This window comes from Leptodactylus fuscus, chromosome 10, assembly GCF_031893055.1.
Source record: "Leptodactylus fuscus isolate aLepFus1 chromosome 10, aLepFus1.hap2, whole genome shotgun sequence".
Lineage (NCBI taxonomy): Eukaryota > Metazoa > Chordata > Amphibia > Anura > Leptodactylidae > Leptodactylus > Leptodactylus fuscus.
In genome coordinates, this window is record NC_134274.1 from 31666060 (window position 1) to 31693696 (window position 27637).

General features: G+C 41.3%; 1 protein-coding gene across 1 annotated transcript; it reads right to left on the minus strand.

Annotated features, from left to right (window-relative positions):
* Window positions 1-228: 228 nt before the first annotated feature.
* LOC142182774 (putative neutral ceramidase C) lies at window positions 229-27184 on the minus strand. The gene is made up of 21 exons (XM_075257503.1): window positions 27116-27184; window positions 21024-21185; window positions 19031-19176; window positions 18576-18725; window positions 16933-17109; window positions 16675-16802; window positions 14195-14272; window positions 13565-13685; window positions 12917-13042; window positions 11834-11920; window positions 10709-10813; window positions 10436-10517; window positions 9845-9960; window positions 9526-9620; window positions 8657-8696; window positions 7788-7883; window positions 6207-6302; window positions 5523-5672; window positions 3321-3380; window positions 2412-2500; window positions 229-1100 (listed from the first exon to the last, which is right to left on the minus strand). Exons 2-21 carry the CDS (start codon window positions 21148-21150, stop codon window positions 914-916), a joined length of 2256 nt encoding a protein of 751 aa, XP_075113604.1. The 5' UTR covers window positions 21151-21185; window positions 27116-27184; the 3' UTR covers window positions 229-913.
* Window positions 27185-27637: the final 453 nt, after the last annotated feature.

The following is a 27637-nucleotide window of genomic DNA, read 5'->3' on the forward strand; positions in this document are numbered from 1 at the left end:
CTCATTATAGTCTATGGGGCCATGAATTTCCATGGGTAACCATTTTTGAAGTGGATTGGGTTTCCAATTTTGGGTCCCCAAGAACGGAAACCCAAATGCACGAGTGAACCTTGCATAAACTACACGCTATCATAGGACAAGAAATTTTTTTTAAAAAAAATTGGTATTTTACTGCTCAATAGAGGCAACAGTACCATCATAGCATAGATTTGCTTTATTTTAGATTATTTTTATTAAATACAAAAATATTTATTTCAAATATTATTTAATTTTTTCTATAATTTTTCATTAGGTTCTGTTCACTAGCATGATGGCAGCAAAGGATCCAAATACTGACCATCAGAACCCATTGGAGTTTCAATAGGGTTTATGTAATTTTAGTTGCCAGAATAATGCTGCATGCTGCGCCATTCTCTAAAGCGACACACAATGGTAGTTTTTGATTCCAATGTGAACTGCACTTTACTGTAACTACAATGATCCAGCCAAAGTAAGACCCATTACCATAAACAGATTTGTGAACACTGATCCATCTCTGATTCTGATTAAGGATTCTGGTATTAATAGCGGTGTATTGTCGGTGATTTATTAAAAAAGTGGATAGGACAGATGCAGGATCTTCTAATGAACCAATCAGATTCCAGCTCTCATTTCTTAGAGATCTCCATCACCAATCTGATTGACTGATGTTGGCGTCGGATCTGGTTATTTTTTGGACAACTTTTGACAATCTGTCCAGTAGACAAGATACATTCATTCTTTCCTAGGAAAGTGGAAATTTACAGAAACCAGTAGTGAAAGGTAAAATGTAATACAATTTATGTAAGGATCGGTATGTTATCGCGTCACCGCGCTGTTCAGTTCATCTGTATCATTCACATGAAGCAGCTAGATTAGAAACATGGTGGCAAGGTCATCGCAATGATCTTCTGACCTCAAACTGAGAAGAGACGCCTTCATAGGGCCTGATGGTGTTCGGAATAAGTTGTCTATAGTGTCCAGAGTGACGGATCCTGTAGGTCCCAGACGCGGCTGATAATGGTATGTGCCACTCAATTGTCGCATTGCTTTGACCTCCTGTACCCTTCAGCCAGTAATACCTATAAAAAAAATTACCACATTGTAAGTGGTTTTAATATGTAAAAAAAATGTTTTTTAAAGGGTTTGGCCACTTTTGGTCCAATAGTGAGAGACAAATCCTGTTGTTTGTATAATGACCATGGTGTGATTTGTATCCACTGGGAGTAAGCGCAATGGATGACAGCAAGCAGAGATCTAGAAAACCGGGAGGAATTGATGAAGTATATTGGAAAATTGTATAATTTATTATACAAACAATAACATTGGTCACTCAATATTGGTCTGAAAGTGGCCAACCCCTTTAATGATACTTCAAGAGATTGTCTCAGAGATATTATTTATGACTTAAAGAAGACCTTTCATGTCCTCAGGCACATGCGGTTTTAATATTCCGCGTTACGTGCCCCGGGGGTGGAGATATCAGTGTCGTTATAGATATGTCTTCACCATCAGAAGGGCATTCCTGACAGTCTAGCTGGGTTGTGAGGAACGCCCCTCCTGACAGTACTCATCCATAGCCCTGTACTGTCAGAGGGGGCATTCCTTACCAACCAGCCATGACACTAAGCTGTGAGGTACTGGCGTTCTTCACAGCTCAATGTCATGGCTGGGTGGTAAGGAATGACCCCTCTGACAGCACAGGGCTATGGCCGAGTACTGTCAGGAGGGGCGTTCCTCATAGCCCAGTTAGACTGTCAGGAATGCCCTTCTGACGGTGAAGAGATCTCAGTAATGGCACAGATATCTCCACCCCCCGGGCACGGAACGGGAAAGCCAACATTGCCCTGAATTCAGCGTACTGTTGGCTTTCTAGTGGTGTATAAAATCACATGTGCTCAAGGACATGAATGGTCTTCTTTAAGGACAGGTCATCATAGTTTCCTCTGCAGACTTTCTGCTTCCATTATTCCTATATAGACACTGCCGGCGTTTCTGTAGGTATAATTAACATGCTGCTATACCCTAAAACACAACGGTTTTGGAAATCGCAGCTGCCGGGAATGTAAACACAGCAGTTTTTGCTATGGAGTTTACGACACGTGGAGCCCCAACCTTTGTGGTTTCATGGACCGTTTTATCCAACAAACGCAGATCCAGAACTCACCAGGCATACCTTTTTACATGTACCCCTAATTTAACATATGGGGGCCCCCAAAGTAAGATTTTTGTAGCATATTTGCCGGTAACACCAGAGGGATGCATGACAGCATATTAATAATGATTAATGGATATCCTGGAGTTTATTAATTGCAAGTAATAAAGATAACATTGTGCAGAAGATAAGTGTAACATGCACGGTATCTGACAGGTCACATGTATATGTTTCTCACCTCGTCTCCCAGGAGGCATCATTGTACACTGTGCGCCATGTTCCAGCTACAGTTTCATATTTTTCTACTTTTAAGTACGTATCATTACTCTGAAAGATAAACTTTATTATTAGCCCTAGATATTGGAAGATATTGCAGGTACTGACATAACCATATGGGTCACAACAGCCACAAGGGTTCTCAAAAGTCACCCCAATAATCCAGGATTGGATCAACTTTGATCTCCTTTTTAAATTTTCTTTGATGGCTGGCAGTCTTTGTATCATAAATGTATGACCCCTGCCCTCTGACCCTATACCCCCTTCCACTGTCAGAAAGGAGAACATTTCACCCTTTCATGGCCAAGTTACTCAGCCGTATATAGTCAAGGAGGGAGTCTGTGGCACAAGAGGGGCCCATTTTTATTATACGGGGGGTGCTAACAGGTGATAGGAATCATGGGAAGCTTTTGTGGGTCCAGAAAAAGCATACACGCCATGAGTCATGAGGGACTTTGGGTAGGTTTAATAAATGAATGGACAAAGCTTGGGACAAACCAAAAGAAACCAGTGGATGGAAAAGTTGTGCGTGCACTGATTTCAGGTGGATATTGTGATGGAGTTTTCTACAGAGATAACGCCACAAATGTGAATACAGCCTTAGGGAGCCTTCACACGGAGTAAATGTGCGTGTATTTTTGCAAAATAAGACTCCCATTGACTTCAATGATATTTTTTACACGTGTAAAAATATGCCTGTAAAATGTCATTGAAGTCAATGGGTATTTTTACACATATATTTTGCAAAAATACACACGTGTTTACTCCCTTAGCTGTCCTCATAAACATCTCATATAGCCATACAAACACAATACAACATAATACAAATCCACGGTTTCCAAATAAATAATACAATAGTACATTCACGTACCATATATGTTACAGAATTTCTGGGGTTCCCAGCAACAAACGTAACTGAAGCGACTTCACCCTGTGGATGTCATCACATGAAATGGAGTCAACAGAGGTTGGTTTCAGTAAATAAACCTTATGCTCAGTGGCGTAACTAGGAATGGTGGGGCCCTGTGGCGAAATTTTGACATGGGCCCCTCCGACTGACACCGAAGACCTCGACCGACCCCCTCCTACGCATTCCTGCATGCTCTATTATGCCCCATAGTGGCCCCTGCACACAGTATTATACCCCATAGTGGCCCCTGCACACAGTATTATCCCCCATAGTGGCCCCTACATACAGTATTATCCCCCATAGTGGTCCCTGCACACAGTATTATACCCCATAGTGGCCCCTGCACACAGTATTATGTCCCATAGTGGCCCCTGCACACAGTATTATCCCCCATAGTGGCCCCTGCACACAGTATTATGTCCCTTAGTGGTCCCTGCACACAGTATTATCCCCCATAGTGGCCCCTGCACACAGTATTATCCCCCATAGTGGCCCCTACATACAGTATTATCCCCCATAGTGGTCCCTGCACACAGTATTATACCCCATAGTGGCCCCTGCACACAGTATTATCCCCCATAGTGGCCCCTGCACACAGTATTATACCCCATAGTGGCCCCTGCACATAGTATTATGTCCCTTAGTGGTCCCTGCACACAGTATTATACCCCATAGTGGCCCCTGCACATAGTATTATGTCCCTTAGTGGCCCCTGCACACAGTATTATACCCCATAGTGGCCCCTGCACACAGTATTATGTCCCTTAGTGGCCCCTGCACACAGTATTATACCCCATAGTGGCCCCTCCACACAGTATTATGTCCCATAGTGGCCCCTGCACACAGTATTATGGCCCATAGTGGCCCCTGCACAGAGTATTATGTCCCATAGTGGCCCCTGCACATAGTATTGTACCCCATAGTGGCCCCTGCACACAGTATTATACCCCATAGTGGCCCCTGCACACAGTATTATACCCCATAGTGGCCTCTGCACACAATATTATGTCCCTCAGTGGCCCCTCCACACAGTATTATCCCCCATAGTGGCCCCTGCACACAGTATTATCCGACATAGTGGCCCCTCCACACAGTATTATGTCCCATAGTGGCTCCTGCACACAGTATTATGTCCCATAGTGGCTCCTGCACACAGTATTATGTCCCTTAGTAGCCCCTGCACATAGTATTTTATCCCTTAGTGGCCCCTGCACACAGTATTATGTCCCTTAGTGGCCCCTGCACACAGTATTATGTCCCATAGTGGCCCCTGCACACAGTATTATGTCCCATAGTGGCCCCTGCACATAGTATTATCTCCCATAGTGGCCCATGCACACAGTATTATCTGACATAGTGGCCCCTCCACACAGTATTATCCCCCATAGTGGCCCCTGCACACAGTATCATGTCCCACTGTGGACACCCATAAACAATTATTATACTCTGGGGTCTTTTCAGACCCCAGAGTATAATAATCGGAGACCCAGGGGGAGAAAAACATAAAAAACCTTCTGTTACTCACCTATCTCCCGTCTCCTATGCTGTCGGCCTCCGAAGTAGTCCATCTTCAATTACGTCAGACGTCACATGACCCGGGACGCAAGCCAGGGTCATGAGCCATCAGACGACTAGGTCGAAGCCTGCCCGGATCGTGGAGAGGTAAGTAACAGTGTTTTTTTATGTTTCTTACCTCTCCCGGTCCGAAAAGACCCCCGAGTATAATGATAGCAGCGGTAGCGGCTGTCACCGGGCCCCTAATGTCCCGGGCCCTGTGGCAGCTGCCTCACGCCACTGCTTATGCTGCTTTCTAAGGCTAAATTCTCCCAAGGTATAGACTGAAAAACCAAATTTACTGGATCAGACTAGGCCGAATACATTTGGCAAAACTAAGTCGGGATCCTGCAGCCCAAAGTGTATTGACAAACATAGTCTATACATAAAAGGATATTGTATAGCTCCAGGTTTACATGTTGAAGGTGTTGTCCAGCTGTGGTTACGCTGAATGTACAGCGTGGGGAAAGGACCCCTCATTCCTCTGCTCAATAGGGGTCTCATTGGTCAGGCACCCACTGATCAGGTATCTATCCTCTAGTCTATGAATGGATAATAACTATATTTTGTGGCATGACCACTTTAAGTTAGCCCATGTTTCTGACTTACAGGTAAGTACTGTGACTGGACATCCACCAACACACTTCCAAAAGTTTTGTTGGTGGGAGTTAAATCGAGAATAGGCGGCAATAAACTAATAAGCTGTGATTCATTAAAGAAGGGTGGCTGCGGTCCTTTGGGCAGCTCTGCGACTTTATCCTAGAAAAGAAAGTAAACGTCAATGTTCACATTGTAATTCATGTTGTACAGTCTTAAAGGAACAGTCAAGCAACACCAAGAAGGGAGAAAAGATTAAATGATTGTATGTATTTATTTCTCCATGATACACAATTCATCTACTTTTACCATATTTAGTTACTCCTTTTTATTAGAAAATTCACTGAATCCTTCTCTTTAACTGGTTCATGTAATTTCATTGTGACCTGTTGGGACTTTCATGGGTTTTTGTGCTCTGCAAAAGTCACAATCGACTTCCTGTGTAATCGGAGTGTATGGACTCTACCATCCAGGCTGTCCATGGGGGGGAATACTGCCCAACCCTTATTCTCTGCTCCACCTCTCATCCATTTTCTTAATTCCCAATGTAATGTTCTGGCCACCTTAAGGCCATTTCCGTTAATTCATTGAAAATGATGAATCAGCTCCATTTCCTCAACACCGAAGAAAAAAACAAGACTTCTACAAACGCATCAGAATGTACAAACATTATGGCGCACGTTTCGCTCACATTACCTCAGCGATTGCTCTCGCCAGACCTTTAAACAGCTGCAGGTAAGCAGAAAGTGTGTGTGGCCCATAAATAGTAGACGCGGCCTCGTATCTTTGAGCCTGGAGTCAGAAAAACAATCGTGTTGGCTGTATCAGTTGTTATCATGACAGTCATTCGCATTCCAGAGACCGCCAATTACCGATAAATTATTTACACAGAAAAGTCGCCACATTTATGGTTCGGATCAAAGTTTACTCAGCAGATCAATGGGGTTGTCCTGGACTACAAATAGGTTTATCCTTTTTCCAAATATAGCACCACTGTTCTCCATAGCTTACACCTGTTACTATAGCTCATACGTATTCCAGTGATGCAATACCAGGCACATCCTATGGACAAGAGTGGCGCTGTTTCAGAAGATAAGCAGATCTTTCAGTTCAATCCTAGACAACCTGTTTACATTGTATTTCCTTCTAGAGAGATTTATGTCAACAACCTTAGTTACATTTAGTATGCTACGGAGAATTCCTGAATAGTAAATAACTTTCAAGATTTGGTGGGTTTATTCTTGGAGAAGGTACACAGCTTAGTAACAAGACTATGTTCATGGCACAAAGCACAGTCTCTAACACTTTTGGGGCTTGCCCCAAACAACCCAACAGTCTCCGACACAGCAGTAGTCTCTTGCAGCAGGACTACAGGTGGTATCACGGTGCGGACTCTGTTTGTCTCAGGCCTAGGAGCTATGACTAAGTGCACTCTCTCACAGTCTCAGTGCAGTACGCTCTCTATACCAGTATCTGGACATTGTCCCCTCTCTGCAGTCTCTCTAGGCTGGCTGGTCACCCTCATTGTAGGCCACAACACAGGCATGTCTCAGCCATCACACAGTTCTCTCACAGGTTACAAGCTATCCAAGTGCCCTAGGTCACCACTTAACATGACTATGGAGGCCTCAGCAATGACCTGGATCCACCCAGTAGGCCAGAAGGCACTGAGAAAGGAGACCCGCCATGGTGGTGGAGCCCTGGAGAGGTGAAGAAAGTGGACTATGACCTCTGTGGATTCTTTAGACACCAGAATATATCAGAGTATGAGAATACGACTTCTGGTTCAGTCCGAGCAAGTTTAGATCAAACTGAAATTGTATGGGAGCCTTGCAAAAATTCCTGAGACAAATCTTGAGACATTTGCTTATCACTACTCTAGCTACTTTATATATCTAGCTTGCAGCTCTACATCAAGATATTGCATGGAACCATCAACAGTACATCTCCATGCAACCAGCCTAGACCTGCAACCTATGCTCTCAAAGCTATAGTCTACATGTCATCACCATACTGTACTTTACATAGTAATGTCTTCCAATCGTACTGCCTGCATGCTATACATATTCACACGAAGCATTTCACCATCACATTGCACAAAATACTTGGCATCACATCAACTACATAAGCCGTAATACAATAGCTCTGGCATTCAATCACTGATATTGCTCTGTTGCCTTGCTACACAAATTTTCATGTACGCAGGACAAGGTTACCAATCTGAATACTGATCTATACAGGTTCATTGGAGCAATTACATCAATTTATAGCAAATACCTGATATTCTTCATATGTTGTAATGTAATGTGTATATACATTACTAAGCCCAGAAACAAGCACATCAGTGTCCTTGGTATCGGATCGATCCAGTTCCTGGAAATGATAAAAGTAATTAAAGAAAAGTAAATATATATATCCATCCCATCTATCTATAAAGGTGTTTTTCCACTGTAAAAAGTGTTAGGATATGCCATCACTTTCAGATTGGTGGGGGTCCAACTGACCCCACTCAACCTTCCTAAACAGCTATGCTGCTGTAAACCCACAACTGAAATTGGATCTGGTCATAAATCAAAATTGTTCAGGAGAGGATAGAGAGACTGAGCCAACAGACAGCTAGTCTGACAGATCTGCTAGTGAATGGCGTCCTGCAGCTTGCTATGTATTGTAATACAAGGGTCCACTATCTTTAATAAAAACCTTCACACAACCTAGTTAAAGAGACTGTTCCATTAATGATACGTATAGCTGCAAACAGAATATAGGATATGCGTCCGATCACTTGTTGTCTGACCACTGGGGTCCCTGATGATCACAAAAACAGGGATCCACCACTGGTGCATTTACATGAAGCACTTAGGCGACATTACTGAACCCATTCTCCCAATTGCTGGGGGTCCCCCCAGAGATCAGACTCTCATCTCCTCTTCTGTGATAAGTGGCATTATTGGCACAATCCCTATAAATCCTTAAGTTCTTTCTGCCCCCAGCCGGCACTTCTGGCAACTCCTTGCATAAAGGTTCCATTAGACTAAGACCTAAATCAGTATGCAGTTCTCTCCCCTTCAATGTCGCCTCCTGAGATTCTGATGCTAGAAAAGTATTCCTAAATCCAGCCATATAATTGTAATATTTCGGCTTTATACCTGTTTCACTGCTTCTCTTAATCTTCTTCCAGACATGGTCCTGTAAAAGAACTCTTATTAAACCAAGAGCGAAGAAACCTTTATAACATACAAATCATTGGCGACAACTCTGGAAAGTAAAGTATGGAGGTTAGAAGATACTGCAGTGCACCCTACTAAGGACTAAACCGTGTTATAATTTCACAGTATGTCTAGGGGGCGTTCACACCAGCGTCTGCTGTCCGCCCAGGGGTTTCCATCCTATCCCCAGAAAAACTGGATAGGTTTGCCGGCGGTGAATTTTAAAATCCATTCATTTGAATGGGATTTTAAAGCAAACTGCAGGTGTCCATATCCAGCCTACACGAGAAAACATGCAGGACATGCAGGACTTTTTGTCTGTCCAAAAAAACGGTTTCCCTGTGGAGAGGCTGCATACGGACACTAGTGGTTACCTTTAAAATCCCATGGGTTTAAAAACTCACCGTCGGCAAGCCGTTCCATATCCAGTTTCTCCTGGGATTAGGACGGAAACCCCATGGCCGGACACGGGCACAAGTGTGAACGTGGCATTACAATGTTTTGTACTATTTGCTGCTGGTTATTTGCACTTTTTAGCTTTAGATTGGGCACTTTGGGGTTAATTAGACGTTTCTGTTTGGCTTCGGTTTCGGGGTTTCTAAAAGCGTCACTTCATCATGACCTTCGTCATCGTGAGGTTAAAGGGGTTCCACTCTGAGACCCAAGTAGTCTCTGTGCAGAGACAGGAACGGACAAGGGGACACGTCTAATGACATTTGTTCCCGTTGGCGATCAAACCCCTTGAGGTGCGCAGACGATTTTGGTGTTTCACATCTTTTTATTAACTCCTAAAGAATAAAGGCACTCACGTAAATTCTCCAGGAACTGCAAGAATCGCCAGTGATCCAATGGTGATCATCTGAACATCAATTATTGTTGGATGCCATGGGATAGGGTCACGGATCTGCAATAAGCAAGGACATGGAGAGAAAGTAATTCACAAGATCTCTATTACAGTCTATCCTTACGGAGCTAGGATTTGGGGGACCCTAACATGATAGAAACAAGGTGCAACTTCCACCTCTCTGTATCGCTACATTGTCATGGCGCCAGGTTTATGTAAATAAGGAATTGACATTTGAAATACAAAAAAAAAAAAAAAAAATGTAATAGAGTTATCACATATACCTCTCCGGTGTTCAGCAGGATGGGTTTGGGCCGGTGGCATTCGATAGTTTCATTAGATGGAGGTCCAAGAAGTGCAGCTACTAAACCATCCCAAAATGGATCTCCCTCAGTCATACCTGCATAGAAAAGTTATAAAACTGGTGAAATGTTGTTCTAACTTTTTGTACAAGTTCCCTTTTTATATAATGGTGGTCTATGGCTAGGATATGCCTTCATTTTATGATCAATGGGGTTGGTATCTCCGGGACCCCTTACAGATCCAATACATGAAGGGGCTTTAGCACTGAATTATCACTGTGGTGCTGCCATCTACTGGCTGTGCACGCATGGGTCCAATCACTTGTACATAGGGCAACCAGGCCACCAGTTGCAAGGGAGCACAAAGCTATATTATATCCACAAGTTTGATCAATACTGTCATACCATTACTTTATAAGATGGGTCTAACCTAAAGATTTTGCAGAATCTCAATCTTCAGACATCCCTGTATCAATCCTATAGCAGACGTATATTTGGCAGGTGACTATATATGTATGAATGTATACGAGATTGCATTTCATAGTAGTAGGAAAGTCCACAAGCAATTCTCACCATGAGTGAAATTGATCAATCCAGGACCATCGATCGTCCCCGCAGCAAAGCTATAACCAAGCGCGGGCTTGCAAGTTGTTGCCTTTAAAGAGATAGACCAAAGTCAAAGCAAATATTTAACCAATTTCTTAAGAATCAAAGCGGAACATCTAAAAATCTAATATTCATACAAAGTATGTCTATCACAATACAATAATCCTTTCTATTAGAGGCCTTTATAGTGTGCCATATAGTGGGCCACCAAAGTGTACGCTATAGTCTATGTATACTTACATTGTGCGTGTCATTCAGCTTCACAGTGACATTACTCATGTCCACCCACTGGTGAGCAGAATTCACGGACCCCAAAATTTCTTTGGTTGATGAATTATACAATTCCTTTAATTTACATAAAAAAGAATGTCAGCAACATATAGATACATATACACACAAAGAGGCAAAAGACTGAATATCAGGGTCTAAAACCCCAGAGAAAATTAGAGTGTCTCAGAGCAGAACTCTGAACGAACCACGTTTTTATTAAAGTTCACCAAAATTAATATATATGCCAGGGACGTAACTATCGGGGTATCATTATACTTGAGGGTCTATTCAGACCCCCGAGTATAATGATCAGAGGGCTAGGAGAGGTGAGATAACAATGAAAACACTGTTACTTACCCCTCCTGGACTCCAGAAGGCTTCGGGTCTACTTGGTGATATCCCAAACATCACGTGGGCCGGGCTTGCGTCCTTATGCGTTACGATGCAAGGCCGGCTCAAGTGACGTCTGTACCATCATTGAAGATGGCCAACATCAGCCGAGAGTGTGTTGTAAACCAGGAGAGGTAAGTAACAGTGTTTTTTTATGTTTGTATCCTCCCCTGGGTCTCCAAATATTATACACTGGGGTCGGGGGGGAGTGTTGTCGGTAGGTCAGAGGGGAATAGGAGCCATATCAAATGTTCACCATGGGGCCCCTCCATTCCTAGTTACGCCACTGATATATGCTATCTATCTATCTATCTATCTATCTATCTAGCTATCTATTTATCCATCCATCTATCTATCTGACCTATACTGTTCCTATAATTACCCAGTTATGAACAGCACTGTGCTAAAATTTTAGGCAGGTGTGGAAAAGATCCTACAAGAATGCCTTAAAAATAGAAGTGTTGTAAAATCTGCGGCTGCAGTCAATCCTCTCCCACTCCTCTAATATGTATAAGGGACTAGAGGTAGGGGTTAGATTTCTGCGTTTCTGTACTATATATGTATATATACACACATACCTTTCCGATATACTGTATGTATATGTTATGTTATCTTACTTATAAGCTAAGCTATACCATCTATTTTTTCTATGCTTTACAATTCAGAGGTCATTCACCCATTAAAATGGATAAAAAATGAATCTACCATGGCTTTCTCAAATATTTGCTCTCCAATTATTCGTGTGCTGTCAAACGCGTTGTCTCCAGGGCCAGTTGCGATGCACGTTGAGACCTTGAATTAAATTAGAAAACAACACAATTAGAGGATTTTAATAATATTAATAATCTCCCCTTTTAGAATTTTTAATAATGATATTTATAGTACAATTATTTAGGGTAATAAAACAAATTCCTACCTCCATCCTCGCCATCTCCAGCTCTTCGCATCCTTCAATTCTTGAGCAGTTGGAATTTTTCTTTAGCCCCCGCCAATCCTGAGCAATTGGTCCTGTTAGTTTTAGTTCTTGATATGCTAATTAAACTCCATACAGTCAGATGGGCGGTCTGGATTGGAGTAGCCAGGGCCCTGCCCATCTGACAGTGGAGAGCCTAATTAGCATATAGGGTACCGAAACTAAAGAGGGAAATTACTCAGGCATGGTGGGGGCTAGAGAACAAATTCAGATTTCTTGCCTCTGATACATATCTACCCTCAATATCATAAAAAAGATTACTTGGCTTAACACTACCTATAATGCAGCATCTTCATACTCTTATTTAATACAATTTGCTAGGAGAGGATTTATGTTTTGTTCTCTCTGATGTAACTTTTCCATTACTGCGTCTCTAAGGACCAATATATTAGTAGATTTAAAAATAATCAATTTGCAAACATCCCTGAAGAAATTACATTTTATACCAATTTCCACAACCATAAAATGACAAAACCTTCGCATTGCAAAAAAAGCTGCATTAGCTAAAAAAAAAATCAATTTAATTGTTATGATGTTTATTCCTATTGATTTTCCAGATGACTGAGCTTAGTCGGACATTAAAGTTGAGATTCATTTTTACTTCTACATATTTTTTAACTAATCATTGTTGTAAGCTAGCATTCGGTATACCTGCTTTATGGGGAGTCTGTCAACGGGAAGGAAAGACAGGGGGAGTCTGTCAACCAGTAACACCATTAGATAGGTTAGCTTCACCCGAATGTAATGTCTCTTTAATGTCCCATGCTAATGGATGACAAAAATAGACATACGCATGGGCCCTAAGTGTAACCTACCCCTCCTTCTGGGCAAGTGCTGGTTGGGTTTTCGCACGACAGACCCGTATTTGTGCAATGAGGACCTTTAGTATTTGGTGTGACATCTCCAAGATTAGATGATGAAAAAGCTGCTACAAATGATCCCTGCAAAAAAACAACTACAATTATTGACTCATAGGTGTTATCTATTCTTAAAGCCCCATTATGTTCAATAATCAGAAATTATATCAAATTTACCTAAATTGGTAAATTTACCATATTGTAAATTTACTAATACAAGTTTCCAGTACAGTATAGTAGACCCTTAAAACCACAGAAGATTAAATGGCTGCACATGACTATATGACTATACAGAATATACTGTCTATATCCTGTGTAGAGAGCCTGAACAGGAAGCAGAACAGGAAGTGCCTCAAGAGCTGCTTTAACCAATAGCTGTAGAGCAGGAAGTGATGTCAGAGAGGGGGTGTGGTTTTGACAAGCTTCCGTGTACAGCCCAGTAACATGCAGCAGTTGTCATTGTCTGTGGTGTTGACAACCTAAAGTATACAAAGCAACTTGGAAAGTTTGGAGGCAGAATTAAAGGGGTTGTGTCACTATATACAGTAAGCAGGAATCTGATTCATGAATGTTGATATTGAAGTTGTATTATATTAGTATTGTTACCTCACCCGGCAGGGATCCCTCATTCTTCGCCTGTTCAAACAGGTAAGAGGCATAACCCATGTTGTCACTACTGATCAGATGGTTAGTATTGGGCATACTGACCGCGTGCACTGCAAACCAGCTGCAAACACAATGGCGGAACATAGGAGAATGTTTGATTGTTATATACAGTCTGTTACTGGGGGGATAGATAGATAGATAGATAGATAGATAGATAGATAGATAGATAGATATTATAAACAGACATACAGATTGAAAAGAAAGAAAGAAAGAAAGAAAGAAAGAAAGAAAGAAAGAAAGAAAGAAAGAAAGAAAGAAAGAAAGAAAGAAAGAAAGAAAGAAAGAAAGAAAGAAAGAGAAGTGTTTGGGGCACTAAACAATCCATTAATCCTTGTGAGCCCATAGACAAAATGTTGTAGCAAGGCCGTGTGACCAATGGACATCATGTCACTTCCTGAGAAGAAGAAAGCAGCCATGTCCGAAGTCCTGCACAACCCCTTTAATGCAGATACGGATAGTGTTATAACAGGGCTATTCGGGACAAATAGTTGGTTTAGTGTCTCAAACTGATCTGACAAATTCCCCTTAAAACTGTAAGACTTATGCAGTTTACATATACTCTGCGGTTACCTGACAAGTCCCACATCCGCACCATTCATGTCCACCATCTTCATTATCACCATATCTTTGTCTGTGTTAGATGGGTACCTGTGTATAGACAATACATGGCCATTTCATTCTGTAGAGCTAATATTAGTAAATCTGCCCCATGGTGTCAGTGATCTCAAGTTTGTCTAAAACTTTGACAGTGTGAACTTGGACTAGAAAGTGTGCCGGATTTATGAGGCGATGATGTTTAATACATATGTTGTATTTTTAGACTGTACAGTCTGACTTTACACCTCCTGTTAGTTGGCATAGTTTACACCAGAAAAATGGAACATACTTTGGCACCATTTTTGGCACACAATGTCGCAAGTTAGGCCATGGCCACTTTCCATAAAGCCACGCTCCTTTCCTGTCAAGCCATACCCCATTTTAGACAGTGGTTAAAGTGTCTAAAACACTTGGCAAAAGTCATGTTACGTAAATTTACATACATTTTGCTTAGTAAATATCCCCATTGTATCTCTCATGAACGTCAGTATTGGAAATGGATTGTTGTCTTTGGCTGGACATACACATGATACCTCACGGATAAAATATGGCTGACAATTCTCTCTCAATTGCTCTCCTTTTATGGCGACAGGGGAGAAAGCTACTGCTTGCTTGAGCAATGGCTTGGACCCTGACAAAAGGATCAGGCATGTTGGATTTTTCTCCCAACATTTGCTGGTGAGATACAGTCAGATGGCTCCAAATACATTCAATGGTTAAACAATATACATCTAAGTGCCCGTTGTCCGTTCTGTGCCATTCCACCTGATTTCCATCCTCAGCCCTGAGATACTGGACCGGGAACAGTGTCCGCGTGTGGCTTCTCTGCAGGGAAACCATTTTTTTTTTTGACCAGACACAAAATTCTGCATGTCTGGTTTCCCCTCGGAGAGGCCGCAGGCAAACACTGGCGGTCAACTGTAAAAACGCATTCATATGAATGGGTTGTAAAGCTGACTGCTGGGAAGCCGTGTCCTGTCCAGTTTCTCGGAGCTGAAGACAGAACCCTGGCAGAATTTCACAGGACGGATCCCAGGCGCAAGTGTGAACGCTAACATGCATGGCCAATATTAGGCTATGGCTCTATGTTACGAAAAAGCTACTTTTGTAGCCAAAGTAAAGAGGGGATTACAATGGAATTGGGGAAAATATAGGAGGTTCTTACGCTTTTCCCTTCTGTGAAATCCACTCCTGGCTTTGGCTTATAAAACCCAAGCAAATCTACAACATAAAATGCAGCTTTTCTGCAATGTAGGGCCATAGCCGTTCTCTGTCATCCAGTGACCAATTGTTGGCTTGCAATACGAGTCTTGAATTATGAACATATGTATTGGCAATTGACAACAATGGTAACAGTGGCATTTTTAGGTGAAATATTTGCTATTGTTCATGATTTATTATTCTGTCACATTTCATACGGCCAAGCTGAATATGGCTCGTAAGATTTAGGACAACTGCTACGACTGTTTTTATGTTTCCTAAAAAGTGGATTTATACCTTAAATGGAGGCAAATGGAGCAATATACAAGCTATTTGGCTTATTTGCTGTGCTAGGCTGCTTTCACCGTAGTTGCAGGTATGTGATATGCAGTATGACAAGGTCAGTATTATTATTCTGTACCCTGTTAGTAACCTTTACCATGGCCAATGGAAAATAAATCCACTGCCGAAATAGCAGATCAGAGCGCAGCGCCAGCAGATGGATGTTATGGGCCCTTATCGCACACTTCACAAACCATATTTCTCACTTACGTAATTACTTCTGAGTGGTTTTTCTATTTGCCAGTGAAAGTTAATTTACCAGTTGATTGAGCTTCTCTCTAGCGTTCCCGTGTCATACAACCGGCTCATCGGAAAGACTTCTCTCAAAGTTGGGGGATTTAGATATGGTATGAAAATAGACTATCAATAACTAAAACTTACTTTATATTCACAATCACAGGGATGGCGGCCAATACGTCTGCCACTTCCTTGGCATCCAACAGAAATAATGGTTTTTGTAAAAAGTGAATTTTAGAAATTCATTTAATAGATTTACAATTGTCCAATGATCCTGAAAAGTATTACAATTTGGAGATCTGGGTGTAATATGTTATACGCCAAAGTAGCAGTCATCGACTACGTCCATTAGGCAGTGAAGAACTTGATGTCTATACTACTAGTGGGAAACCTAAATATACAATATATCTAAATCTGGTTTCTACAAGTCAAGATGAAGTCATACCAAATCCATATCCCATCTATGGAGAGGTCATCCCAATGAGCCATTGCATGACAAGGGACTTTGGGAAGAGGACCTATGTCTGATACAGGTACATTTGCTATACTAATCACTGGGTAGTCCTACATTATATCTCATCTGTGTATTTACAGTCCAAAAACATATAAATTGGTGTTCTATCCAACTGTCCGAACAGTGGAATTTCCTCATGACGGCCAAATAACCCCATTACCTGGCTCTTTCCCATTCTGGGTTGCGGAGATAGGAGGAAGGGCTTCTGTTAATATGGCTGTTTTCGACAGTGCCTCTGTTCACAAAGACTCGTCCTCTTTTCATGCTCGCATGTGCTATGTCAATGCTCTGTGGATTCAAGATGACATAAAACATTCAGTAAAGAGAAGGTGCAATCTATTGGGTAACCTATATATAGTATTTGTAGTATGTTTCTGCCTTACCATATAGCACAAGATTAGATTATCGTTGACCGTACCTTGACAATACCATTTACTACCGCATTGGTGGCCTCTCGGCTAAATCCCTGGCTTGTCAACCTAAAGATTGTGTACTGAAAATATCCAGCTGGTCCTGAATGTGTGTGCGTCCCACTTAATATAACATTGTCCTGTCTGTAGAGGTCTCCATACTTGCTCCTCAGTTTATCCAGGACCTATATATAAAAAAATAATTAATAATTTTGTTTTTAGAATTTAAGCCCAAAAGTTATTAGAAGTTAATCCAATTTAAAAAAATAAAATAAAATCCATATGAGATCCTTTAGGACCATATAACATGCATTTTGCACCATATGCCACTTTCAATTTTTTGGACTTGGGGATCACAATTTACCAGTATTGTTTTCAGGATATATCAATTCCATGAGAATTGGGGAACAAAACTGAACACTGAAGACTACGAAATAGGGTTTTTTTTTTTTCTTTATATATGGTGGGTTTCACTAGTAGGCAAAAAGTGATAACTGAGACTTCAATGCAAGTCCCTATTCACATGTACTCTAATGCTTTTGTTCCAATGGAAGCCATAGAAGTGTACTGGATATGCCATAAAACTGATATCAAGGGCACCCAGGGAACCTCATTGACTTATCAAAGGGTCTACTGGTATTCATGGGTGAACCTAGGGTTTGTGCCGCCTGAGGCGGACGTCAGAAAACCGCGGAGGGGGCGGGGCCGAGCGGAGTGAGCGTCGTTAGCAGGCAGAGAGCAGGCAGGGAGAGGACCTGCTCTCTGCTAAGCGTGAGGGCCGGCCGCTGGAGCAGCGCTGCGTCCACAGGGCCGCCCCAATCCACCGCTCGCTTCCCGTGCCGGGCTGCCGAGACGGTGACGATAAGCCAGTCCAGGACAGCTTGTCCTGGACTGGCTTAGGTCATCAAATATGCTGCCCTACCCTGGGGCCCCGCCATAGCGCCGCCTGAAGCGGTCGCTTCAGGTCGCCTCATGGGAGGTGCAGCGCTGCTGGTGTTCATGGCTGCATGCTGCATTATTCTTGCCATCAAAAGTGACGGAAACCCTGATGAGGCTGCCAAGTGGAGATCTGAATATAGCCAAAGACTGTAAAAGTTGTACTTCCATTCCTCAGACTGTACACCTTAGGAGAGCCCATAATAACCACTTAGCTCTAGGCCTACAAGGTGACACCTATTGTTTGTACCTCTACTTTGGCCGATCTTGGCCATGACCACTAGGTCACATATTTGTAACCTGCAAAATTATCAGAAATACATTTACAATAATTTTCAGTCATTTCATGGCTGGAATGTTATTTTCCTTAGGCTAGGGCTCCACAGCAACTTTGGATACAGCTCCCGTCACGCAACCATAGATCACCAGGTTTCCCTAGGACTCCTTCACCAATGTTAGTAATTGTAGTTACCTTGCAACTCCAAGGGTTCAAAAAATATTGAAACACTATTCAAACCAATGCAACTCCATTCACTAGGTGACCGAGCGATCCAAGCCAAAGTTGCTGCGTAGCCTCAGCTTTATTCAACATATCTTCATCATAGATTGACCCGTTTTATAGACTCTACAAACACTCATGATTTTATACGCTTCTCTATAGATACTCGTAAATGTGTCACATAATAAAAAATATTGGCTTAATGATTATATATACCTCTAGTCTGACCCTCTGTGAAACCATTCCTATGTCGGCGCTCACAAACACCACTCGTTTGGAATCATCCGGTTGGGCTACTATGAAGGCTCGACTGTATTGTCGCGTGTGTAGCCCTCCAGCAAGTTGGTCGCTACTAGCATAGCCCATCTGAGAAGAGACAAATAAAATGGTCACCATCAGAAATAGCCCAGGGAAAGAGAACATATCAGGACACCATTGTGATTCTGCATGGTACATAACATAACATGATAGTACGCAGTAATACTGATTTTCTGAGAAATATTGTCCCTGGTCAAGGACACTCTCATATGATGGAGAACATACGGTACATCCATTTCGTCCAGTGGTCCATTACTATTATCTATCCACAGATATGTAATATATCCAGGTGCATTCTATATGTATATATACAAAATCAACACAATAATATACGGTGATAACAAGTCATATACCAATGGAATATCTCCCAGGAGGCCAGTACAGTCTGCTCTTCCTGCCCCAATCAGATACGCATGAAGATGAGCATCAGCTGTTGTTGTAGTCGTGGGTGTCGATGATGGCCGTTGTGTTGTAGTAGTAGTTGTTGAAGTGGTCACACCTATAAAAGAACATTATTATGAATATATTTGTAATGTTGGAAATAGACCAATTGTTTTGTGTTCACAGCTTTCAAGCAGACCTACAGTATATGTCCATGGTATCAGACTACAATCCTGTGTAGTCATACCCTCCTCCATATGTATCCTAATTCTTCTTATCCTACCAAATGTATATTAGGAAGAAATTTGTGAACACATGGGTGGCAATGTAATAGAAAGACCAAATTTGAATAGATTTGTTAGTTATCTGGTACCAATTCAAGACCATCATGTATCTGCATACAGCTTTATTAAAACGTCATTGACATTACAAGCAGGGTAGCAGGTATAGTGACCCACTCTTCACATGGCAGTGTATTAAGCCTTCATTAGCTTTAAAATTCCCGTGTTGTGACATTATTTATAATATTTGCATATTATCTCTGTACTGTGACATCACTGTGTGTATTATCTCTGTACTGTGACATCACTGTGTGTGTTATCTCTGTACTGTGACATCACTGTGTGTATTATCCCTGTACTGTGACATCACTGTGTGTATTATCCCTGTACTGTGACATCACTGTGTGTATTATCTCTGTACTGTGACATCACTGTGTGTATTATCTCTGTACTGTGACATCACTGTGTGTGTTATCTCTGTACTGTGACATCACTGTGTGTATTATCTCTGTACTGTGACATCACTGTGTGTATTATCCCTGTACTGTGCCATCACTGTGTGTATTATCCCTGTACTGTGACATCACTGTGTGTATTATCTCTGTACTGTGACATCACTGTGTGTATTATCCCTGTACTGTGACATCACTGTGTGTATTATCCTGTACTGTGACATCACTGTGTGTATTATCTCTGTACTGTGACATCGCTGTGTGTATTATCCCTGTACTGTGACATCACTGTGTGTATTATCCCTGTACTGTGACATCACTGTGTGTATTATCCTGTACTGTGACATCACTGTGTGTATTATCCCTGTACTGTGACATCATTGTGTGTATTATCCTGTACTGTGACATCACTGTCTATTATTTCTGTACTGCAACATCTCTGTATATTATCCCTGTACTGTGACATTATTTATAATATTTGCATATTATGTCTGTACTGTGACATCACTGTGTGTATTATCCCTGTACTGTGACATCACTGTGTATTATCTCTGTACTGTGACATCACTGTATGTATTATCCCTGCACTGTGACATCACTGTATGTATTATCTCTGTACTGTGACATCACTGTATGTATTATCTCTGTACTGTGACATCACTGTGTGTATTATCCCTGTACTGTGACATCACTGTGTGTATTATCCCTGTACTGTGACATCACTATGTGTATTATCCTTGTACTGTGACATCACTGTATATTATCCCTATACTGTGACATCACTGTGTATATTATCCCTGTACTGTGACATCACTGTATATTATCCCTATACTGTGACATCACTGTGTGTATTATGCTGTACTGTGACATCACTGTGTGTATTATTCTGTACTGTGACATCACTGTGTTCATCATCCCTTGTCTGGGAAATGACTGTGAACATCCTGTCCTACCACATCACGGTGAGCATTATCCATGTACTGTAACATTGTAAATTATTCCTCTGCATATTCATATTATTCATGTAAATATACATCAAGCTGGAATGCATTGGCATTATTTTTCAGTTTTCTGTAACTAAGGCTAGGTTCACACCTGCGTCTGCTCTCCGTTCGGGAATCCCATCCCCAAATTCGTTTGAAAAATGTGGATATTACTCCACCTCCACCTCTCCGCTCTGGTACATAGCACACACTGGGAAAAGCATAAGGTATTACAAAGATTACACTTACTATCTTCTTTCAGTGTGCTTTCCAGGATGAATAACATTGTGATAAATCCAATAGATGTACAGAAAAGTAACACTGTCAAGACGATCAGGGCCACTTCCAGGTTGCTAAAAGTCCTCTGCCTTGCCATTTTCCTGGACTGTCACGTTGCAGTCAATTCAGAGTCTACAAGGAAAGAGAGGAAGTCCTCATTAACATTAATGGACTGTGCAAAATACATGTAATGACATATTTGTCACGTTAATTATTGCTCAGATCATCACATAAAATGTAATATAAGACATCTACAACCCAAGGAAGCACAAAATACAGCTATTAAATGATCGTTTCATTTATTGGGGTCATTAAAGGCACTCCAATATTGTAGATACATTGTATGGACAGAAGCTTATGAACGCCCCTTCTATTTCTATAGGTTGGGGGTTTCAGCCTTAACCATTTCTAAACAGGTATATAGAAACAGAAACCCAGACGTGTCATCTCTATATACATACAATGGCAGAATTGATCAACATGTCTACACCAGTTTTCTCCAACCTCTTAGTGGTGATACTCTGTTGTCTTGATTGGTTATCAATGGACACAATTATGAATGGAAGAACTTTTTATGGACTGGGACTAAGCAAACCAGCCATGACGTCCTTACTGTGGTCAGGTTGTCTACTGTGCCTATTGTAATAATCCAGGGGAGGAGAGACAACGGAGTAGGATTGTATTCCAAGGTTCTTCTAGGCACCTTATATCCTACAAAGGATAATGTTAATTCTATGCATTCAAGGTAAAATGAGCATCTTCCACCTTTTTGTTAACATTTTGTGGGAGGTCTTTCCCTGTCTATGACTTGACTATGACTTTGCCCCTGATCACTAAGTATGGTATATAAAGTCATGGTTTGGCAAGTTAAATGGCCTACACAAAAAACGCAACCCTAATGCACACCATGGATGAGATTCCAGCAAGCATGTAAAGGGTGGGATGGTCAAGTGTCCATAGAATTTTTCCATATAGTGTTTGTACAACCATGGTCCCTAAATTCATCCATGGTTGATCACATTTTGAGACAAGTGTCACTTATTAGAACATGGAATTCTGAACAAAAATATTAATTTAAAAATGTGGTTTTCCGTCTAAGGAAACCTTCCTAGAAAAGTCCTGCCAGTAGACGTCTCCCTTCTTGCTAATTTCTTGTTCACTCTGTTAGAAATTCCATTTTTAGAAACCAGCAGGGTCAAGAAGGGAACACAGTAAGTGGAAGTGGGAGGTGAAGGTCTCCTCACAGCCTCCACATCACAGCTTTCCCTACCTGTACCCTGCGCAGAGAGGAGTCTACAGCTCACATTGAGCTTAAGGGGAGTCTATCTACTTCTGACTAGCTGCTTGTGTTATAACTGATGGGATGTTAGTCATAGACAGTAAGCAGCTTTATTCACTGTGCTCAGAGATCTCATTTTCTATGTAAGGGATCTTTTTAGCTGTATCATAACCTGGATTTGGAGTCCAGTGTCCCTGAATCTACTATATTATTATCACTTTTCAGAGCTATTTGTTATTTTACAGTTATTTTTGGCAGAATTACATGTAAAGAAACCAGTAGTAGTAATAATGGATGGGAAGCTGAAGATAAATGTAAAATGTGCTGCATCCATAATGTGACTATTAGCAGCAGGAAAACTGATAGGACACCATGTTTGAAGGCTTATAAGCCAGAGAACAGACTGCTCAGCAACAGGATGCACATGGTTCACTTTTTGATGGAAACTCAGGGACCCTTTAAGCATGAGAGATATGTTCTTAGCCTTTGTTAGGAGCTGCATGACAATGCTTGTAGTGTATATCTCTCCAGCATGTCTACTGGTACAATACTAGTGTAAAATAGAATTATTAGTAATAAATCTAATTCTATTCTTGAGCACATTGTATGTATTGTGTAGACTTTAAGGTTAATCACTCAGGCTGTGCACCATTGTATCCTTCCCTTTGGAGTCACATCAATAAAATGAAAGGATTTTCTAATTCTGCCTTTGATGTTATTGAAGACTCCAGTGGTGGAAATAAAACCCGAGCGTCGCAGGCATGTGACTTGGTAATAAGTATCAAAGACTGAAATAGAGGTTAAAGAGCTAATGGCTGGCGCTATTGTTGTGTAATTGCTTGTGTGATACGGGCGCGGGGCGCGGCGATTAGAGTCACAGAGCAAATGAAATGAGAAGACTTGTTTTTGTTTATTTGAGCTATTAAACTTCTATTTCATTAGCTTTTTGGGACAGAGACATAATGGGAAATATTTTCAATTCCACATAAAGCAATCCTTTTGGCTAAACTAATTATTGCTGCTCGAAAAATCTGAGACTAAAGCGTATCGTGATGACCGTCTCAGGCGGGGATTGAGTTTTGGCTTTTCTGCTTTTCAATAAGTAACGTAGTTATCAGCAGAAATAACATTGACTTCAGGTGTTGTGTCTAGAATATAGCAGGAGCAGGTGGACTGACTATTCAGGCAACCGAGGGCTCATGATCCTAATTCAGCCCCTGTTCCCTGTCTCAGACAGGTATGTAAAGATGTGTTGCACTGGGTCTTGCCACAAGAGGGCGTACAGGTGTTTTCCTTGCTGTCCTATAAAGAGTCTCTCAGAGGCTACTTTTGGGCGGTGTACCTCTTGATGAGAGATCATTCACTGCCTCTATGATGCACACAAGGATATTTTGCCCAGTTGATTGACTTTGAAAAGGGGCACATGACTGGCCTGAGAGACGCAAGATGGTTATTTAGACAAATTGAACACTATGTAGCACATTGTGACCTAAGTGTTTGGAGGTATTGAGAGCAGTGGTTATGTGATGATATGCCCAAATGGTAAACAGACTATGGGCAGCCCAGGTAGGCCACCAGTACAAAGAATCTTTTGATCCACCAACAATCATGAACAGCTTTCAATGGTAAGGATCAAGTATGGAGGCTTTGTAGTCAGTTCTACAATCCTTTTCTATCAAACAGAAGAGAGATGGTGAGGAGTAGACCGTCGCAGCAGATAAGTACTTATGGTGCTATATGTGCCTGGCACTGTTATAGAGGACCATTGTGTAGATGTTAGGGTTGGCACTGTGTGGCTAATATTCTTATGGGGGTACTGGGTTAGGACCCACGTTGCGGGAAGACAACTTTTTTAGTTGCAGACCTTGTGTTGTTTTGAGACAAAGCCAAGAATGGCTACCAAAGGAATGGAAACTCTATAAGAAGTTCTTATATTTCCACCTTCAGCTCAATCCACTCCTGGGTTTGGTTCAAAAAACTCAACAAAACGTGGAGAAAAAAAAGCTGTGTTTCTGCAATATGGGGCCTCAGCCTTATAGGGTAAACTTGGGGTTTGAATGAGTTCTGTCTTAAGTGACTGCTATTATGTTATGCCAGATGTCAAGCTGGCAACCATTATATGTATGTACGTACTTGGCACATTGCAGTTATGGGGTATTGTGTATGAGGAGTTTCAATATGGAGTCTTCCAATCCATATGTTCCCTTGTGTTTGTGCACTTATCTCATTCCCGTAGGTGTCTACGAGACATGTCACCCTCTGGGATATAGAAACATGACAATTTCACAATTCGTTTTTGTTTTTCCTATAGATATTTATTACTTAACCCTATGTAGTATATCCAAAATCATGATGGCACTTCTTGTGCTGCATGTATTGTGTAACCGCACTATCCCATTATGTATTTCTCTTCTGGGACAGATACCTACATATACAGCCTCCATGAACTCTTCCCACCAGCCATTGGCATGGCACACATGTCCGCTATGGAATGTATTTAGTATAAGTAAATGTCCTTTAATAGAAATGGCACATAGAGACATCCAAGGAAGACACAAACCAGATGTGGATTTTATGATGTCATGAAAGTTTATGAAAATGTATAGCGCCATCCCATAGATTGTTATCTATCACCTAACAAGAACCTCTCTGCTTGTCAGTAGCACAAACAATGAGGTATTACAGAAGCAGACATTCATATGTATATATGGTGCTGAATATACATGTATCCAGATAACAGCATGCCATCATCATCTCTATAGTAGAGTGAATAGCCGGACGTTGGAAGAAAAAAACTTTTATTCCTCAATATATTAAGTATTAAACACAAGAAAATTAAGATTTATTTTCTTTGCATGTGGTGTAAAAATATAGAAAAACAGCAGAAAAAAAATAAATGAAAGTACCAATGAAAACTACAGCTTGTCCGTAAAATACAAGCTAAAGCTACAAATGCTTTATTCCAATCTACAGCAACCCATCCAACAATGGGCACACCTACATTCAGCCAGGGTGAATGCACAGCTGGGGCACAACACCCCCCGTTCTCATAATCATGGGGGTCTCAGCAGTCAGGCGGCCCCAATCAGCTATTTGTCCTCAATCCTATGAATAGAAGATAAATATTCTTTATGGCCTAACCCCTTTAATAGGGTCCATTGGAGTTCCCAGTGACATACTGTACCATACCGGTTATAGCATAGGACACTATGTCGCTGGGTCAATCCGGCCATCACATGGACGAGTGAAACTTGGTCCGTGAGAATCTAGCCTGAAGTGCAAAGGAAAGACATATCTTCTTTACTAATCTAATGCTGGATTTGGGTGAACACTAAAATTGCTTTAAAACTGGACAATATGGTCCCATTGTAGAGCTTGTTCTGCGAGTCTGAATGTTTCCTATATCTGATGAAAAACAATGGAGATTGCCATTTATAATGACTATTTTAAGGACCATCTAAATTCGGAGTGTCAGTCGATGATAGTGTGAATATTCTCCAATATAACAGTACTACTGATGGTCAATAGCAACTGGTTATGAAGGTAACAGGTCATCAAGAAGGTTGGGAGATCTGATCTTTAACATACGAGGAGATCATACACCAGGGACTGTGTATATGGCTCACTGACCATTGGTGTGGTTCAGGCAGCTACAGACATGGATGGGCTTATACAACTGAAATTAAATATCTTTGCTGCTATTGAAGGTTATTGTGGTCATAAATCATCACATTGCATGTATAATTGTGAGGAGACCGCCATCCAGGTAATATATCACTAGTACTATGTTTGTCATCTCTTAAACTTTAAGAGATGACCTTTCTCTTTAAGAGTTAAAGAGGAATGATAGGACATTGTTGGGCTCAGCCTTGCTTCACCTATACAGACCTGCAGATAATAAGGCAATATGATATTGCGCGTACTTACATAACTTCTTCAATTATAGATTTTTCTACTACATGAATCTCTCCACATAATCTCTATATCTTTGCTCCTGTTTGTGAACTACATTAGGTAGGAGGGACTGCAGGTAATACTCACGTCATGCAACTTCTCCATTTGGTCCTATTTGAGTTATATCACATATCTAAATCTTCTTCTGTGTGGAGCAGAGGTCAACCTCTCTGTGCTAAAGGCCTACGCGGCGCTCAATGTGATCCTCATAGGCGGGCCTAGAGAGTCTGACTACCAGTCCACATAGCAGATGCTCTAGGAGTCACATAGATGGAGGGACAACATAAGAGATGCATGACCTTACTACCCTAGACCACCAGTGACCTCTTTACTATCTTAGTATTATTATGTAAAAAAAAACTGGACCTCTTGAGGTATTAGACATTACTTTGTAACAGTCCTAGACGGCCATGGATTAGGGTTATCAATATTAGCACCTCCATTACTACAGACTAGGGCTTCCAAAAACAACAACGGACACCCAGGCGCAAATGTGAACATAGCGTAAGTGGATAGTAAAATTATCTTGTAAGAAAAGCTACAAGCGCAAGAATATCAAAGAAAAAGGAACATGAACATCAATAAGGACAAATATATTAATATCATTAACAAAATGTTCTAAACTTTGTAATGAAATATAATAAAACAAGCCATATAGATATAATATTGATAGTCGTACCTATGTTATTTGTTACGTGTCAATTTTTCCCTTTACGCCTTGAACAACTCCAAAACTGGTATGACTTACTTATAAGAGGGTCGGGTATGAATAATATTTAGCCATATGAAATGTGTGTACGTCTTACCTTATGGCACAACGCACACTTACCAGCGTCTCAAGGAGCGTAGAGAGTGTTCCCCAAGCCTCCTTCACTCATGGTGTGAGCTTCCTCTGAACTGCCACAAGAACATCTGAATCATCCCTCACTGCTATTCCAGGCTTATCTTTATTACCTCAAGGATATCTTAGCCATTTTCTCCTGATAAAATTTATGAAAAGTAGTGAAGTGCAGAATATACGCCAGCTGAGAAAGCTACAGGGAATAAAAGATCTCCTTCCGCCCTTCCGTTTTATTTCAGTAACTCTAATTAAGTAAAAATATATGTTTTGCAGGAGTCTTCACCTTCCGAGATCTTACACCTACAATAAGGGTTGAATGAGATTAGGAAAAACTGTGCTACTTTTGTATTTGGACCAAGTATGGCATTTCTATTCAGCCCATTCATTTAAGGTAAGCCCCTGTACCCAATGCAAAATCTGTAATGGGGCTCTAACCTACCTTATGTGGCATATTCTATGAGGCAGGGGGCCTTTGGGGCCCTTACAGGATATGGGCCTAGTAGCAACTTT

Coding starts and splice junctions, on each gene's coding strand:
- LOC142182774 (XM_075257503.1), bottom strand. CDS start 21,150: ATGGCAAGGCAGAGGACTTTTAGCAACCTGGAAGTGGCCCTGATCGTC. Junction 16,803..16,932: donor TAGTAAATGGTATTGTCAAG/GTACGGTCAACG, acceptor TTGAATCCACAG/AGCATTGACATAGCACATGC. Junction 9,961..10,435: donor ATTGATCAATTTCACTCATG/GTGAGAATTGCT, acceptor TTTTCTATGCAG/GTATGACTGAGGGAGATCCA.